Below are 20,058 nucleotides of genomic sequence, written 5' to 3'. Positions count from 1 at the left end.
AAAATATAATTCTGTACCAGGTATCACATTATCTTTGAAATGATGTTTTACAGATATGGCTTGAATAAGGTGGCTATTGTTCATTTCCCTGAGAAGCCTTTCTTGTGTAAGATTACCTTTTCTTTTGTCATGTTACACTTCCACAACAGAAGACTTGGATCATAAACTGTATATCAATAGCACTTGCACAACAACAACATCAGAAGTTACTCTATGTTGCTAACAAGTTAATCTATGTTGCTAATGTACAAATGCCAAGAATTAACAAAAAATATGCCAGCCTCACATTTTTCTAACATCAAAAGAAAACTATAAACGAGATGAAAAGACAACACTCAGAATGTGAGAAAATATTTTCAAATGAAGCAACTGACAAGCGATTAATCTGCACAATGTACAAATAGCTCATGTAGCTCAATATAAAAATAAAACAGCTCAATCAAAAAATGGGTGGAAGATTTAAATAGACATTTCTCCAAAGAAGATATACAGATGGCCAAGAGGCACATGAAAAGATGCTCAATGTCACTAATTATCAGAGAAATGCAAATCAAAACTACAATGGTGTATCTATCACCTCACACCAGTCAGAACAGTCATCACCAAAAAAAACTACAAACAATAAATGCTGGAGAGGGTGTAGAGAAAAGGGAACCCTCTTGCACTATTGGTGGGAGTAAAAACTGATACAGCCACTATGGAGAATAGTATGGCGATTTCTTAAAAATACTAGGAAAAAAACTACTATCTAACCCAGCAATTCCATTCCTGGCATATACCTGGAGAAAACCATAATTTCAAAAGATACATGCATCCAAATGCTTACTGCAACACTATTTACAATAGCCAGTACATGGAAGCAACCTCAATGTCCATTAACAGAGGAATGGATAAAGAAGATGTGGTACATACATACAATGGAATATTTCCCAGCCATAGAAAGGAATGAAACTGTGCTATTTGCAGAGACATGGATGGACCCAGAGACTGTCATACAAGTCAAGTAAGTCAGAAAGAGAAAAACAAATATCGTATATTAATGATATATGTGGAATCTAGAAAAATGGTACATATGAATCTATTTGCAAAGCAGAAACAGAGACACAGATGTAGAGAACAAACGTATGGACACCAAGGGGGGAAGGGAGGGTGGGCTGAATCGGGAGAGTGGGATTGAAATATATACATTACTATGTATGAAATAGACAACGGATGAGAACCTACTGTATAGCACAGGGAACTCTACTCAGTGCTCTGTGGTGACCTAAATGAGAAGGAAATCCAAAAAAGAGGGAATATATGTATAGCTGATTCAAAGATGTACAGCAGAAATTAACACAACATTGTAAAGCAACTACACTTCAATAAAAATGAAGAACAAAACAAAACACTCAAGTCTTAGCATCTTCAAAAGCAAATACAGAAGCCTGGACAGACTGTTAAGGTAATTCTTATGTGCTGTAACAGCAGTTGGCCATCATTAGGTGTGAACAAAGAACACTATTTATAAATAACCAGTCAAGGTGAAGTGTCACTTTGCTAAACTGTCAACTGTCATGTCAATCAAAATTCCTTCCAGTTCTGTTCATCTGTTCAAAGGAAATGCCACTCTGTCCATTAAATTTCATCACTGTCCCCTTCTCCTGCAAGGTATATCAAGACCTGAGAAAACACAATGCAATCCATGGTAGGTATGGGGAAACACATAAACGCTATCCACTACATGAATATCCAGTGAAATTCATGACACAGTAGATGATCATACGTGTATATGATTTCAAGAAATGTAGCATGAATTTCACTTAATTAATCAATTAATTAATGGTAAAATATTAAACAGATAAGTTTACCTGAGAATGGAATTTATGCGCACAAGGCAAAACTGAGAGGTTATCTGGAGAGAGATTCTCATGACAGATCACACAAGGCTCTTCTTCCTCATCATCCTAGGGAAAATACACATAAAGTTAATTCAGTTCATTCTCTCTCCTAAATTTAAATGTATTTAGAATCAACAGTCTCAGTCTTACCAAATGATTGGCTCCTTCCTGCGTGACAGAGCCTTCTGAACCAAGGGGCCTCCGGGCTGGTTTTGAGGGCTGGGCAGCATTAGCCTGTGGTGGAGTATGGCTAGGTGAAACACGATTACCATTTGGCACTAATTTTCCTTGACTCTGAAAATAAGAATATCATACTTATTATTTTTTTAGAATTGTATAAGACAGGAAGAACTGACAGACTACCATAGAATATGCTACAGTGGAATTCAACAAAAGGGGAAATCAACCCTGAATATTCATTGGAAGGACTGATGCTGAAGCTGAGGATCTAATACTTTGGCTGCCTGATGCAAAGAGCTGACTCACTGGAAAAAATCCTGATGCTGGGAAAGACTGAGGGCAGGAGAAGGGGGTACATAGAGGATGAGATGGTTGGATGGCATCACCGATTCAATGGGCAAGAGTTTGAGCAAACTCTGGGAGATAGTGAAGGACAGGGAAGCCTGGTGTGCTGCAGTCCATGGGGTCACAAAGAGTCGGACACAATTGGGCAACCGAACAACAACATAAAGGTTAATAATCAGGTTCATGAGAAATCTTCAAGCAATTATAGCAATATTATTTATAGACTAAGAACCAGGTAAAAACAAAAGTAACTCTAGGTGCTCTTTTATTTAAAATAAGTCTTTGCAGAAAATTAGAAAAAAAAAAGTTTTCATTTTGAAATATTCAAAATAACCTGAATTTCAAAAGGCTCAGTTTTATTCTAGAATGATCAGGTGGTGTTTCCAACGCCATTTGTCAAGTTTGTTTAATGTTAATATATGATTTAATATGATTATAATTGATTTCCTGATTATGTTATAGAGATAATTAGTACAGCTAACTAAAGGTAAAGGTCAGGAGATAGTTTTACTTTTTGTTTTATGTTGTTTAATTGCTTTTTTTTTTTACCTGAGATCTCTTGGGGTCAATAAATTGGGAAATCTTATGAACAATTTCATCAAATGTCAGTCCAGATAGGGACTTCCCATGAGTATTCTTCAATTTCCGTAAGAAATCTGTAAGCTCCTTTCTGGAAAAGATCAAGGAAAGAGTAGTGGTCATTCTCCTACTGCCCTGAAGACGTGCCCTCCAAAGGATATATAAAATCCTATCATGGGATAATATCCACCGTACAGATGTGACCCTTTGGATCCCTGATCTAAAAACGTGATTATGGGTCCATCTGCATTTATCTTAAACCAGAATGAAAATTCCTACTAATGTGCTCATTTAGGATACTTAATATGTTCATGATTGATAAAGTTTAGTATTTGCTTTCTTCCCCCAATGAGATTTTAACTTTATAAAAGCTCACTTGTGAAAATGAAGTTTGCTATCTAAATATTTATGTACTGAGCCTCTTTATATTGTAATTCTCAATGTTCTCTTACTTGAAAGAGACTAAAATATTGCTTTTCAATTATGTTACCATCAGTCTCTATCATTGTGCTATCAATTCTACTTTTATAAAATTCATAAACAGAAATTAAAGATTTAACAGAAAAGGAAAGCAAAGACTAAAAGACACATTAAGTGATAAAGAAACCTAGGAGTATTTTAATCAACATGCTATTTTTCAATTCCCATGGCCCACTGACTCAAAGTCTGCATACACATTTTGGCAGGACAGGATAGGATGATAAAATATTTTTCTCAAATGAAATGTCATGTCACCAGCCTTATAAAACTATCTTTGATTTACTATTTATTTTCTATAAACATTGTTACCACAAGTATATTAAAGTTCTATTTTCATTTTCTATTCACCATTATGTTTACAAAACCATAATATAACCATGAAACATAATAGTATATAGTGTTAAATAAAAGCATTGATCTTCAAATGAAAATGCTGGTGAAAACTAGAATTATTTATTTGATACAAGATTAAAGATAAAAGATACTTCATTTCTGGAGGAGTAGAATTAAATAGCTTTCTGCGAAAGTCAGAACTGTGAAAAGCAGAGTAAAATAATGATTTCTTGCATTTAACTGTGTTCCTTAACAAAGAAACCATAAGAACCCTCAATAAATTAAGGAAATCTGACTATGTTTGCACTTATATGGCATACAGTTCACTTAAAATTCACTTTGGAAATAGGTTATTAAGATAATTATTGTAGCTAGTGGCATTAAAACTGGATAGGTTTATAATTAGTTGTACTTTCACTAAACAAGTAAACCTAAATTCAAAAGTTCATTCCCTCGTGACTTAAAACTAATAATTTTCATGGAGAGTTTTAGAATTTATACTGAAAACTATCCCTTCTTAATGAATTTCATTTTCCTTACCAAGGTGATGGTTAAGAAATACCTGTACCTTGTGTGTGTTGGGAGGAGGGAGGGTGGGTGTTGTTTCTCTGAAATGTTTCACTGGCATAATTATGGCTATGGAAACTGTCGTATGATCTATTCACAACACTAAAAGAAACTAAGCTACCTGGTCTGCTGTGGAAAGGCAGTTTTCAGCCCCTCTGTAATCTTCTCCCAATTCATCATAAGGGGATCACTTCCTAGACTTGCACTGGGAGGTATAGCTTCTCCCACAGGAGCTGGCAGTGTCAAGGCTATGCTAGTCATCTGTAAGAAACACAATTATGTCATCAGCTTCAATTATGGGGAAGCAAAGTTCCATGTCAACATGAGATCTCCATACCTCAGAAAATGGGTACAATAAAGAGGAATATTGACATGCATGTTCCCTTTTCAGAAGTTTTTCCTTAACCAGCACAACAACATTTCTAATTATTTATATATGTTTACCTTTATTTTTAAAATGGCACATGCTAGTCTCAGTAATTGCAAACATAAAGGAAATAGAGTGTGCATTTCTGACAGCAACCTAGTTTGTTAGTAGGGGAATAAATAAATAAACTGTAGCATATCTAATCAAGTCCTTAAAAATAGATCTATATGTCTGAGCATAAGAGATATCCATAATATATGTAATTTAAAAAAAGTCTATGGCACAGCATTTATGGTAGAAATCATGTAATATTAAAATATTTTTCAAATATGTATGCATAGAAAAAGGACTGTAAGATATAAAATAATCCATAAGCTGTGATTATTTTCTAGCATTCAACAGCAGGGTAGTTTTGCTTTCTACTGTATATATTATATATTTTGTATATACTATGTGCATTGTATTTTTCTAATTATAAAAATAATAAAATTATTAATAATTACTAATAAATATCTAATAAGATAAAATTATTTGGGCTTCCCTGGTGGCTCAAAGGGTAAAGCATCTGCCTGTGATGCAGAAGACCCAGATTCGATCCCTGGGTCAGGAAGATCCCCTGGGGAAGGAAATGGCAACCTACTCCAGTATTCTTGCCTGCAGAATCCCATGGACAGAGGAGACTGGTGGGCTATAGTCCATAGGGTTGCAAAGAGTTGGACACGACTGAGCGACTACACTTATACTCACACTTATTAATCATAAAAAGCGAATAATAAAAGTTTAATTTTCAAACAACTAAATAAAGATGAGAATACTACTAAAATATCTGCCCAGTGTCTCAAAACGTCACATAGGTGGTATATGGAAGTTGTAGTGACAACTCAGAGTCATGAAACCATTAAACAAAAATTTTCCCATATTTTGTGATAGTTCTTTCTTAGAACCATTAAGTTTCTAATTAATTAATATCAATATGTGAATTTTTGAAGTGGTTTATCTGATTATTAGGATAATTATAAACAAAGTATCTTCCATCTAAGATTACAGATTATTTTAAAATATAAGGTTACTACTTATGAAAAATTAGCAACTACTGAGAGACACTGAAATTACTCATACAAAGCCTGGTAAGTCAGAGAAAGAGCGGAATATCCCCAGAAATCTGGGTTTGCCTCAATGTCCAAGCTTTTTCAGAGGAATCAGAAAGTAATCCTATTAGAAGGCTGAGGTACTTGATCCTCATAGAATGTTGCAGGAGCAAAACACATCAGCAACACTATAGTATCAAGATAATAAAAAAAAATGTGGTGCTTAGTAAACATGTTAAAGCTTAGATACATATTTGCTTGTAGCGAGGCCTCTATACAAGTAAGTAAACCTATTTGACTATACATTTCAAAGGGAGTCTGTCAGCAATATACAGGTACAGAATAAACCTCAATTCACTAGAAAGCAGTTATGACAAATTCAAGATTAGATAATTTTTATTAATTATATTAAAAATCAATCTTCTGTGAGGTTTTTTAATAAAAAGTATACCTTGACCAAGATTACAACTAATAATCCTAACCACTTTAAACTTCTCAACTGCTTCTTCAGGTTCTAATAAAGCTTATCTGGCTCTTTGTAACTAGGAAAATTTGTAACTTTGCAGTATAACATGTTTCAGGGTGATAATATTTATATTACCTGTTTATAGATATTTACTGTCCAACAATATATACATATTATCTACGTATAAAAAATTTTTCTTTTGCTTTGTGGCATAATGTGACTTGGCTTCTTTGCTTTTCACCCTACCCAACAACCATGCTAAATATAAACTGTCTCTTAAAATTACCAATCTCACCCTGTCTTTTTCAGAAGCAAAACTAAGAATTCTCTACTATAATATCAGATTTATCTTTGTATCTAAAAACTAAACTATTATCACTTAATGAAATAGTTAATATATGTAATGTACTTAACACAGTGCTTCATGGACATAGTCATTCAATTATCATCATTATTTACTTTATTAAATAAATGAAGAAAGAGAACACATTCATTCTGGGAGTTTACTGCGACAATGGACTAGTTAATGTCAATTCTACCAAGAGGGTTTTGTACCAAGGGAGATCTAGATTGACCAGCTGCAGAGACGATTCCAGAACTAACGGCAGGCATTTGAGGAACACTGAGTATGGGTCTAAAGAAAGATTCTTTCACTATGGGTCTTCCCAAGAACTGCTGCATCTAAAATAGAAAAGAGAAAATAAAAACAAACCCCCCACATGATTACGTAGTCAATAACATAAACTCATAGAGCAATGAACTTTTCGGGGGGGGAGGAAAACTGGTATGAAATCTAGATACAAAACATATTAGAAACTGTGCTCTTATAACACTAATTAAATATATGAATATTTGAAAAAAGCAGAGAGCAGTAAAATACACTAAAGAGCACAGAGAGAAAGGAGAACTTGATTCTAGTCCTACTTTCTTTCCATCTCGCTGGGTAGCCTTGGACACCAAGTTATTAATCTATAAAAATAAGAGTTGAGGTTAGATGATCTATAAAGTTCTCTGCCAAATGGAATAATGCAAAGGACTGTACAAAGGAGTTCCTCAGTGAGTACTCTCCATACTGATAAACAATATTGACACTCAGAAATTCACTAAAGAATGAAAGTTGTCTATAGAAAATACTACTTTTGCTATTATGTATTGAAAGGACCTTTTACCACCTGGTGGAGTTCTGAACTTATGTTTAGTTTCAAGGATAGCAGAAAGCTAAAATAGGGTGGGCCAGGGGGATAAACCCTCCTACAGTGACTTGTAGACATGCCTGTGGATGTTACTGAACTTCCCAGGGATTCATAGAAAGCTAGCCCTTCTTGGCATCTACCAATGGGCTGGATACTTTATTGGCTGGACTACAAAAGAGGACAAGTTTATGGGACATCAACTATGTGCCAGGTCTAGCACTGGCATAAAGTAGAAGTTGACCTATTTATTGAATTTAAAAAATAAACATCAGTATAGCTCTTAGGTAATGATACTGAAACCAAAAAGGTGACAATTAATGGGAACTTTATAATGGAGACAAGAATGACACTTGATTCCTAATATCACTAAATGAGAGATACTGTATCTTCTAATGTGCATATATTTCATCACCTATAAGGTAACCTTGCTAAAAATACTGAATCTGATTCTAATTTAACCCTCTAGACCTATGATCAGTTTATAGGAAATAGCAGAACATGTATAATGACACATAAAGATGTAATCAGTTACATTAATAATACAGGAAATTAGTTTTTCAACGAACAAACAACATGAGTAAGACAGAAGGTGTTGGGTAGCTATTACAACTTTAAAGAAAAATAATCAGCCAAATGAAATTATAAACCTTGTTTAGATTGTTTTTTTAAAAATAAGGGTTTTTAAAGTAATGGTAATTATAACCAAATTGGAAGTATTGTTAATCTAGTTAAGAAAAAGACATTTTTGAAACAGTTGGGGAAATATAAATTTTAATATCAGATATAAAAATTATAATTTTCTTAGGAGAATGGTGGTGTGATTATAGCCAATAAGAGTAAGAGTCTTCATCTTTTAGGAATGCATCAGTTCAGTTCAGTTCAGTTCAGTCGCTCAGTTGTGTCCGACTCTCTGTGACCCCATGAATTACAGCACGCCAGGCCTCCCTGTCCATCACCAACTCCAGGAGTACACTCAAACTCATGTCCACAGAGTCGGTGATGCCATCCAGCCATCTCATTCTCCGTCGTCCCCTTCTCCTCCCGCCCCCAACCTTTCCCAGCATCAGAGTCTTTTCCAGTGAGTCAACTCGTCACATGAGGTGGCCAAAGTATTGCAGTTTCAGCTTTAGCATCAGTCCCTCCAATGAACATCCAGGATTGATCTCCTTTAGGATGGACTGGTTGGATCTCCTTGCAGTATAAGGGACTCTCAAGAGTCTTCTCCAACACCACAGTTCAAAAGCATCGATTCTTCGGCGATCAGCTTTCTTCACAGTCCAACTCTCACATCCATACATGACCACGGGAAAAACCATAAATGGATGAGATTATATGATATATAGGGTTTACTTTAAAATGTTCTAGTGGGGAGGAAGGAGGGAATAACATGAAACAAGATTGATAAAATGTTGATTATGATGTTGAAGATGGCTCTTGGGTTCACAGAGGTTCATCATTCTATTTTTAATTAAGTTTCAATATATTCATAATATAAAATTCTTAAATAACAAATGGTTCTGGTTCTGAATCAGTGGTCCTGCTCTTTTTGAGGACAATTACCTAATATTACTTTGAGAATTAGACAGCCAGGGTATAAAAATAAAATATAATGAAACACATAAAAATACTGGGTTAAACTGGGAAGAGTACCCATTATTCCAGACTTCTCAGGTTAGACCACTATATTTATTTGAAGCCTGGTGACCATTCTTCACAATACTAGAATTTCAGAGAGACAGATGTTAGTAATCATATTATCCAGGACAATTTCTTGATTTGTCAATAGAAAAACATAAGTCTGGGACACTTGAATTTCCCCAAACCAACACTGTTCTTCATAGTTAGGACCTGAACACAGACGTTTAGTGTATTCCCATTGTACAATACCGCCTCAATTTATACTGAAAGAATGGTCACATTTATAGCATCTGTGCTTTCAAACTGTTCCACTAATGATCAGTTCAGTTCAGTCGCTCAGTCGTGTCCAACTCTTTGCGACTCCATGAATCACAGCACCCCAGGCCTCCCTGTCCATCACCAACTCCTGGAGTTCACTCAAACTCATGTCCATCGAGTCAGTGATGCCATCCAGCCATCTCAGTCTCTGTCGTCCCCTTCTCCTCGTGCCCCCAATCCCTCCTAGCATCAGGGTCTTTTCCAGTGAGTCAACTCTTCGCATGAGGTGGCCAAATTATTGAAGTTTCAGCTTTAGCATCAGTCCTTCCAATGAACACCCAGGACTGATCTCCTTTAGAATGGACTGGTTGGATCTCCTTGCAGCCCAAGGGACTCTCAAGAGTCTTTTCTAACACCACAGTTCAAAAGCATCAATTCTTTGGCACTCATCTTTCTTCACAGTCCAACTCAACCATAGCCTTGACTAGACGGACCTTGGTTGCAAATTAATGCCTCTGCTTTTTAATATGCTATCTAGGTTGGTCATAACTTTCCTTCCAAGGAGTAAGCGTCTTTTAATTTCATGGCTGCAATCAGCATCTGCAGTGATTTTGGACCCCAGTGGTCACTAATGCCTATACTTTAACACAACAGTCTTAAAGTGACTCTGATCAAGCACAGCAGTGACTCTCGTTAGGAAGCACAAAAGATACACAGTTGAGTTCAGTCCAGTTCAGTTGCTCAGTGGTGTCCGATTCTTTGTGACCCATGAATCACAGCACGCCAGGCCTCCCTGTCTATCACCAACTCCTGGAGTTCACTCAGACTCATATGCATTGAGTTGGTTATGCCATCCAGCCATCTCATCCTCTGTTGTCCCCGTCTCCTCCTGCCCCCAATCCCTCCCAGCATCAGAGTCTTTTCCAATGAGTCAACTCTTCACATGAGGTGGCCAAAGTACTGGAGTTTCAGCTTCAGCATCAGTCCTTCCAATGAACACCCAGGACTGATCTCCTTTAGGATGGACTGATTAGATCTCCTTGCAGTCCAAGGGACTCTCAAGAGTCTTCTCCAACACCACAGTTCAAAGGCATCAATTCTTCGGCACTCAGCTTTCTTCACAGTCCAACTCTCACATCCATACATAACCACGGGAAAAACCATAGCCTTGACTAGACTAGGACCTTGGTTGGCAAAGTAATGTCTCTGCTTTTTAATATGCTGTCTAGGTTGGTCATAACTTTCCTTCCAAGGAGTAAGCATCTTTTAATTTCATGGCTGCAATCAGCATCTGCAGTGATTTTGGAACCCAGAAAAATAAAGTTAGCCACTGTTTCCACTGTTTCCCCATCTATTAGCCATGAAGTGATGGGACCAGATGCCATGATCTTAGTTTTCTGAATGTTGACCTTTAAACCAACTTTTTCACTCTCCTCTTTCACTTTCATCAAGAGGCTTTTTTGTTCCTCTCCACTTTCTGCCATAAGGGTGGTATCATCTGCATATCTAAGGTTATTGATATTTCTCCCAGCAATCTTGATTCCAGCTTGAGCTTCTTCCAGCCCAGCGTTCCTCGTGATGTACTCTGCATATAAATTAAATAAGCAGGGTGACAATATACAGCCGTGACGTACTCCTTTTCCTATTTGGAACCAGTCTGTTGTTCCATGTCCAGTTCTAACTGCTGCTTCCTGACCTGCATATAGGTTTCTCAAGAGGCAGGTCAGGTGGTCTGGGATTCCCATCTCTTTCAGAATTTCCCACAGTTTATTGTGATCCACACAGTCAAAGGCTTTGGCATATAAAGTCAATAAAGCAGAAATAGATGTTTTTCTGGAACTCTCTTGCTTTTTCGATGATCCAGCGGATGTTCACAATTTGATATCTGGTTCCTCTGCCTCTTCTAAAACCAGCTTGAAAATCTGGAAGTTCACAGTTCACGTATTGCTGAAGCCTGGATTGGAGAATTTTGAGCATTACTTTACTAGCGTGTGAGATGAGTGCAACTGCGCGGTAGTTTGAGCATTCTTTGGCATTGCTTTTCTTTGGGATTGGAATGAAAACTGACCTTTTCCAATCCTGTGGCCAGTGCTGAGCTTTCTAAATTTGCTGGCATATTGAGTGCAGCACTTTCACAGCATCATCTATCAGGATTTGAAATAGCTCAACTGGAATTCCATCACTTTATGCTTCCTAAGGCCCACTTGACTTCACATTCCAGGATGTCTGCCTCTAGGTGAGTGATCACACCATCATGATTATCTGGGTTGTGATCTTTTTTGTACAGTTCTTCTGTGTATTCTTGCCACTCTTCTTAATATCTTCTGCTTCTGTTAGGACCATACCATTTCTGTCCTTTATCGAGTCCATCTTTGCATGAAATGTTCCCTTGGTATCTCTAATTTTCTTGAAGAGATCTCTAGTCTTTCCCATTCTGTTGTTTTCCTCTATTTCTTTGCACTGATTGCTCAGGAAAGCTTTCTTATCTCTCCTTGCTATTCTTTGGAACTCTGCATTCAGATGCTTATATCTTTCCTTTTCTCCTTTGCTGTTCCCTTCTCTTCTTTTCACAGCTATTTGTAAGGCCTTCTCAGACAGCCATTTAGCTTTTTTGCATTTCTTTTCCATGGGGATGGTCTTGGTCTCTGTCTCCTGTACAATGTCACGAACCTCTGTCCATAGTTCATCAGGCACTCTATCAGATCTAGTTCCTTAAATCTATTTTTCACTTCCACTGTATAATCATAAGGGATATGATTTAGGTCTTACCTGAATGGTCTAGTGGTTTTCCCTACTTTCTTCAATTTCGATCTGAATTTGGCAATAAGGAGATCATGATCTGGGCCATAGTCTGCTCCTGGTCTTGTTTTTGCTGACTGAATAGAGATTCTCCATCTTTGGCTACAAAGAATATAATCAATCTGATTTCGGGGTTGACCATCTGGTGATGTCCATGTGTAGATTCTTCTCTTGTGTTTTTGGAAGGGGGTGTTTGCTATGACCAGTGCGTTCTCTTGGCAAAGCTCTGTTATCCTTTGCCCTGCTTCATTCCGTACTCCAAGGCCAAATTTGCCTGTTACTCCAGATGCTTCTTGACTTCCTCCTTTTGCATTCCAGTCCCCTATAATGAAAAGGACATCTTTTTTGGGTGTTCTAAAAGGTCTTGTAGGTCTTCATAGAACTGTTCAACTTCAGCTTCTTCAGCATTACTGGTTTGGACATAGGCTTGGATTACTGTGATATTGAGTGGTTTGCCTTGGAAATGAACAGATATCATTCTGTCATTTTTGAGATTGCATCCAGGTACTGAATTTTGGACTCTTTTGTTGACCATGATGGCTACTTCATTTCTTCTAAGGGATTCCTGCCCACAGTAGTGGATATAATGGTCATCTGAGTTAAATTCACCCATTCCAGTCCATTTTAGTTCGCTGATTCCTAGAATGTTGACATTCACTGTTGCCATCTCCTGTTTGACCACTTCCAATTTGCCTTGATTCATGGACCTAACATTCCAGGTTCCTATGCAATATTCCTCTTTACAGCATCGGACCTTACTTCTATCACCAGTCACATCCACAACTAGGTATTGTTTTTGCTTTGGCTCCCCACCTTCATTCTTTCTGGAGTTATTTCTCCACTGATCTCCAGTAGCATACTGGGCACCTACCGACCTTGGGAGTTCCTCTTTCAGTATCCTATCATTTTGCCTTTTCATACTTTTCATGGGGTTCTCAAGGCAAAAATACTGAAAAGGTTTGCCATTCCCTTCTCCAGTGGACCACATTCCGTCAGATATACATGCACCTCTTAAATGTTTGCACAGCAGTGACTCTCGTTAGGAAGCACAAAAGATACACATGCACCTTTTAAATGTTTGCAAAGGATAGTTATGAATTTTACTGAGCGTAACTGCCAGTGGTTTTTTGCCCTTGACTACATCGGGAAAGCCACATTAGACATAAGCAAGTCTCTGAAAGGATGCAGATGTAGAGGTCAAGGTTAGATAATGTCTGTCAGTTACAGTGTCATATATAGCTGTCACAGACAGCTGATGCCAGTCTGATTCCAGAAAATTCCAAAGAACAACTCTGTATCTAGCTTCCAAGTCTCTGGAGACATTTTATGTTGAGAGTCATGGGAGAGTTTAACTACGAGCTACAGGCAGCAGTTTGAATACAGGCAGAAGGCAACAGGGTTTCTAGAAATCCTACCATGTTACTTCCCATAGAACTAAAGGGAATCTGGGATTTGTCATCTATGCAACACATTCCTTATCAGAAGCATTGGGAAGGATGTTGTTCAAAGCCTAGAATAAAAATATCCATAATACAAAGTTCCTGTAAGACTTGAACTAATCAAAAATATTAAAGGCAATCCTCTCATTCTAAACTAAGGCCCATGCGTATCATAGAATACTTTCTCAGCTCTAAATTCTGCTTTTGAAACACAGTATAACTCCACACAATTCGCATATTAATAATTTTTAAGTTCTTTGAGATATTGAACTAGTATTTGTAGAAATAATATTTTCAAAGTTCTATTACAAGCAGAAATGCTAATGTCAGAAGTGATCTACCCCTAAATATATTACAGCTTTTTTTTTCTTATCCTCAGATCTGTTATCATAATAAAAGCTATCATCTAGTGGTTCTGTTCCAAAAGGTCTTTTGGAAAGCTGTATGAGTTTATTGGGTTAAGGTATTATGTTTCACTTTTCCCCCCCAATAATGTTTCCCAGAAGGCTAATATAAATAGTATGGCATAGAGATTAGTTTGTCTGATGAAGACCCATTTATCCCTAGCCACAATCAGGGAAGGGACCTAAATGAAAGCTGTCTTTGATATTAAAAGGTAAGAATAGAAGATAAAAATTAAGAAAACACAGTCTGAAGTGGAAGTGGAGGACTGAAGTCCAGCCTGATAGGGTATTATGCTAAGAGGTTTCAGTAGTCTAGTGGTAATTTGAGGGCAATTGGCAATTCTGAGTATTCTTCAGTTTTCTCCCACCATGTAAATGTGATTGACAGGATGAATGAGCACACATTACCTCTTTAGATATCAAACACATTAATAAAATCCAATAATACAACCTATCTCTTGGCCTCAGCTGAGCCAACAAACTAGCCATACCATCTGTAGATGATACAACAGGGATGGACATAATTACAAATGATATGCACAACATGTGCCCTATCCACTTTGAAGACACATGAACGTACTGCTTATTCAATGTCTTACAGTTCTCACCATTTTATCAAGATGAGGATGGCGATGGTTCAAAATGTTATGCAACTGATTCTTGAACAACACAGGTCTGAGTTGTGTGGGTCTATTTAAATGCCTATTTTTTTCAACAAATATAGTCCCTGTATTTCCATTTTTTAGATCTTTAAATGCGGAGAAAGTTTGCATTTGATACATGGAATCAAAAAACTAGGGTTTGAGTCATGATTCTATCCAAACTGTTTCAGCTTTCTGCACTTGGGCAGTCATTTATCGAATTCATTGTTTTCGAGTAGAGCAGTACCCAGATTCCTGACTGCATGGGGGGTTGGCACCCCTCAACCCTTGTGTTGTTCAAGAGTCAACTGTATTTCTTACCAGTATCTCAGGACTGGGAGGTGGTGGAGGAAGCTGGATTGGAGGCAATGTACTCAAGGCAAACCCTTGCTTCACCTTGCTAATTTGTTCATTGTATTGTGTCTAATAGAAGAAGAGAAACAATATTTTACAGCAAAATCAACTTCAAAGGAATAGCATATGGAAATACTTGATGTAGTTTTGAATAGTACAACACAGGTTAGTGATTCCCAATCTAGTACGCCAAAAATAATATAAAACTAATTTTTGACATAAAACAACTCTATACACCATTCTCCATAAATGTAAATACTAATAGCTGTGTCTTTAACAGTGTCTATTGAGTGACAAGGTACAATGACACATAATTCACAGATCTCTGTGATAATTCCTCAGTGTTTCCATAATTTTTAGCCCCCAAATGGTAACCACTGATTAAAGTAAACAATGTCTAAAAATCAAGAAGATGTAAATAATATACTAGGTGATCGATATGGGAAAAAAGTATTTGTAACAGCTTCAGTTCAGTTCAGTCGCTCAGTCATGTCCGACTCTTTGAGACCCCATGAATCACAGCACACCAGGCCTCCCTGTCTATCACCAACTCCCGGAGTTCACTCAAACTCATGTCCATCGAGTCAGTGATAACATTCAGCCATCTCATTCTCTGTCATCCCCTTCTCCTCTTGACCCCAATCCTTCAGTTCAGTTCAGTTCAGTCACTCAGTCGTCTCCAACTCTTTGCGACCCCATGAAACACAGCATGCCAGGCCTCCCTGTCCATCACCAACTCTTGGAGTTCACTCAAACTCATGTCCATCGAGTCAGTGATAACATTCAGCCATCTCATTCTCTGTCGTCCCCGTCTCCTCCCGCCCCCAATCCCTCCCAGCATCAGAGTCTTTTCCAGTGAGTCAACTCTTCGCATGAGGTGGCCAAATTATTGGAGTTTCAGCTCTAGCATCAGTCCTTCCAGTGAACACCCAGGACCGATTTCCTTTAGAATGGACTGGCTGGATCTCCTTGCAGTCCAAGGGACTCTCAAGAGTCTTCTCCAAAACTACTTGTAAATGTTCATTTTAGAAATGGAGGGGAAGGTTCAGAAAAAACTTACTAAATGTCCACATTTTTTTAATCTTAATATTTATACCGTTAGCTTTCTCCAGTTCCCCATATAGCTTTGTATTTTTCCTCTTGGATTTTGCCAAAAGAAAGACTCCCAACCTTGAAGTTTAAAAACATACTTTCTAGATTATTGGCATTGTCCCCATTTTGCTTTTCATATTACTTTGTAATCTGTTTACTTTGTAAACAACCCACAAGAGTGGAAAGAAAAAGTCTTAAAACATTTAGAAACTTTCATGTACAGGACATGTTCTTAGAAGGAAACAATGATAGAGAACAAAGGGCAGATCTTTTGAGGTCAGAACTTTTAATAAACCCAATAAAAAAGCTAAGCATCACTAAAAGCTGAGGATGAAAGAATCCAGGAAAGAAACAGGGAAGATCACCAAGGACAAAGCTAGACAAGTAGATAGTGCTTTGAGACAGCTCTTTATAACTGAATGTCATTGTTTTCCCTGCAGTATTGTGGAATCACAAAACAATCAACATTATATATCAACTTTAAGATAAAAATATGAAATTATTCTACAAATGAATAAACTAATAAATATTCAGTGGTTTACCTCTTCACAGATTACCTTTAGCACAGTCCTAATTCTATTACATGAATAATTAAGAATTTATTACTTTGCACTAGGGAGTAATTATTAATACAAAAAAGTTTAACACTGAAAACTAATACAGGTATTCTTGACCTTCCTTTTAATTCTATAAACACATAATTACTCTGTTAAAGTTAAAGCATTCCCTTATGATTGGAGCACAGTTAGCTTTGGAATTCTAGGAAAATTAAGTGTGAGGCACAATTTTTGAATGTACCATTTACTAAACCAAGAACCTGAAAGAAGACGTGTGAGAGTTAGGATGCTATCTACAATCAACTACGTGGAAGTAATCAAACCTCAAAAAGGCATACTTTAATAACTGCAGTGAGAAAACATGTTTTCCTTAAATTTTTGTTGTTATTCAGTCATGTCCAACTCTTTGTGACCCCATGGACTGCAGCATACCAGGCTCCACTGTCCTTCATTATTTCCCAGAGTTTGCGCAAACTCATGTCTATTGAGTCAATGATGACATCCAACTACCTCATCCTCTGCTGTCCCCTTCACCTCCTGCCCTCAATCTTTCCCAGCATCAGGGTCTTTTCCAATGAGTTGGCTCTTCGAAACAGGTGGCCAAAATATTGGAGCTTCAGCTTCAGCATCAGTCCTTCCAATGAACATTCAGGGTTGATTTCCTTTAGAATTGACTGATTTGCTCTCCTTGCTGTCCAAGTGACTCTCAATAGTCTTCTCCAGCATCAATTCTTCAGCACTTAGCCTTCTTTACAGCCCAGCTCTCACATCCGTACAAGGCTACTGGAAAAATCATAACTTTGACTATACGGACCTTTGTTGGCAAAGTGATATCTCTGCTTTTTAATACACTGTCTAGGACTTCCCTCATAGCTCAGTCAGTAAAGAATCTGCCTGCAATGCAGGAGACCCAGGTTCAATTCCTGGGTCCAGAAGACCCCCTGGAGAAGGAAATGGCAACCCACTCCAGTATTCTTGCCTGGAGAATCCTATCGACAGAGGAGCTTGGCAACCTACTGTACACGAGGTTGCAAGAGTCAGACATGACTTACTGACTAAACCATCACCAGGTTTGTCATAGCTTTTCTTCCAATTGTTTTTAACACTAGATTTTTTTTTTAAGTGTATACCATCTACACCATTGAGTCAATTTACTCTAAATACTTCATGACTTACCCTGAGGAATGCAATCTTGTTTCTAACATCTGTCACAATGGCATTCCAAGTGTCTACTGCAGCCTTTAATTGAAGTGATTTTAGGTTGCTGGTACAAAAATGGAAACACAGAGAAAGCTCTTTGTAAATGCCACTTAGATTTCCAAAAGTTTCTATTATGTTCCCTAGTATTTATGTAAATAAAACAAAACAACAAAATTACCTCTATCACTAGTTGCCTCAAATGGGAAGAAAGTTGTATGGAACGACTTGTTATTAAAAGTTTTAAGAAAAGACTAGGAAATAAAGACAAGATTTCTTTTTTTAAACAGTGGATATAACCTCTGTTTCCAGAACACTAAGTTTTTTCTATCTTGGCAATATTTTTTAGGACATACTATAAAACCTTTGTTCAGGAATCCCTCCACTGAAGGCAGGCAAAGAAGACCAAGTAGGGAAATTGCCCTAGCCATCTAGTTTGGTTTCCTAGGTGGGTAAAGAACCCACCTGCCAATGCAGAAGATATAAGAGATGCAGATTCGATCCCTGGGTTGGGAAGATCCCCTGGAGGAAGGGATGGCAACCCACACCAGTATTCTTGCCTGGAGAATCCCATGGACAGAGGAGCCGGGCGGGCTATAGGGCAGAGTCATGGGACATGACTGAAGTGACTTGGCACTCAGTGCACGAGCAATCTCAAAGATGTTAATTCATCTTGGAAGTAGGTTTTGGACTATTTGCACATTAACCTTGACATCACAGGGCCATGGTTGGCCTATAAATCTCTCTTGTAAATTAGAAAAAGATATTCCCTACAAAAAGGCAAATAATAAAGAAGTACCTCCTTTGCAAGGATGAATTATAGATTGCTGTCTCTATAAAATGTATAAATTGCACAGACACAGCAGCTCTGCCAAGCAGCCCACCGAATGACTTATGTAAAACAGTTTTAAGGTGTTTAGGGTCTGGTATCTCTAGAAGAGAGATTTCATGTGGCCTTTCAGAAGGTTCTATCTGTTGTAACATCCCCACCCCAGAATCACCCAGCACAACAACTTTAAAAGAGCCTAACAAGTTATCACTGAGATTATCTCATACAAAGAAGCTTGATAATATTCTAATTTACAGAGCATCATTTCCCCCTCGAGGAAGAAAAGACAGACTGATCACTTATAACAGTGCTTCCCTGACCTGAACATACATCAGTATATACTAGGAATCTTGTTAAACATCAGATTCTGATTCTTCAGAATTGAAGAATAATGATGATTATATTGAAATCATCATTAAAAATAGTGATGCATTGGTCCCAGAGATTTTTAACTCAATTAATTCCTTAAGTTTAAAGGTGTACCTGGTAAAATTACAAATTGAAGAAGAATCCCATGCAACCTGCCCAAAATTTGAAAACCATTCATTTGTAGCAGAGTAGCAAACTGCCTTTAACACAGTTTTAGGTATTAATGCTGATTTTCCCTCAGTGTATTTTTCCAAAGGCATTTAAAATCAAGCATTAAGAGAAAAGAATTAGAAAAAGTTTTCCAGTTGGAATTCACTTGTTTTGTAAACATCTGGTCTTTATGCATGCCTCTGACTGAGACTTTTGATCTGCTTCATTGTAGAGGAAGGGAAAAATCTGCTAGCAGCTATTACTGCCCTTACAGACTTCTCCGTGCTACAGCAGGAGCAACAAAGTAAAAGCTCAAAGTGATTAAATGACATCTGAGGTTTTTAAAAAAATGGCTTCTTCATTCAAGAAGCCATTTTTTTTTTTTTATTCCAAAGATTCTGATGTCATATATGTAAAACACAACACAGATTATGTTCAACTTTGGAGCCACCTGTGAGATCTCAGAGCTCAAGACACATTAAGGAAGAGGGAGAGGTTACCTTGCTGCCATATGAGTCGCCCTGGCAAGCTGACTGAGGCATTCCTTTTCAGTCTGCTCCAGATGAAGCAAACCAAAATCTCTACGACACTGTAAGAAATATACCTACAGATTTTTGAGAGAAAGAGAAAGAAGTGAAAGGTGTCCTTATAGAAGAACACATTTTTCTTCAAACATTTCAAATAAATTTAAAGCTATTTTAAAAAATTTCTTCTAAAGCACCTGAGTCTTTTTCCTGACCATAACACATTAAAGCTCTTTGATCAATCCTTAAGTTCTACTATTTTTATTCAAAAGTTACTTGGATGGTAAACATTTTAGAACATTAGTTTTCAAACTTGCATATGCAATGGG

General features: G+C 37.4%; 1 protein-coding gene across 8 annotated transcripts in view; it reads right to left on the bottom strand.

The window, feature by feature from the left end:
• Positions 1–20,058, bottom strand: part of DZIP3 (DAZ interacting zinc finger protein 3) — a 127,194-nt gene that overhangs the window by 4,483 nt on the left and 102,653 nt on the right. For 7 of the 8 annotated variants that reach the window (XM_055420344.2, XM_055420053.2, XM_055420510.2 and 4 more), the window contains 8 exons: positions 19,706–19,809; positions 17,837–17,924; positions 14,979–15,080; positions 6,841–6,966; positions 4,486–4,625; positions 2,955–3,075; positions 2,031–2,174; positions 1,851–1,946 (listed from right to left, as the gene is read on the bottom strand). In XM_055420344.2, the coding sequence (XP_055276319.2) occupies positions 1,851–1,946; positions 2,031–2,174; positions 2,955–3,075; positions 4,486–4,625; positions 6,841–6,966; positions 14,979–15,080; positions 17,837–17,924; positions 19,706–19,809 (921 nt within the window). The remainder of the gene's footprint in view (positions 1–1,850; positions 1,947–2,030; positions 2,175–2,954; positions 3,076–4,485; positions 4,626–6,840; positions 6,967–14,978; positions 15,081–17,836; positions 17,925–19,705; positions 19,810–20,058) is intronic. The other variant, XM_055420431.2, reaches the window with a different exon arrangement.

This window comes from Moschus berezovskii, chromosome 1 (assembly GCF_049115385.1).
Source record: "Moschus berezovskii isolate FMDL1 chromosome 1, NW_MosBer_1.0, whole genome shotgun sequence".
In the NCBI taxonomy this organism is placed as follows: Eukaryota; Metazoa; Chordata; class Mammalia; order Artiodactyla; family Moschidae; genus Moschus; species Moschus berezovskii.
Note: the sequence above shows the minus strand (reverse complement) of the source record. Positions and strands in the feature narration are given on the sequence as shown.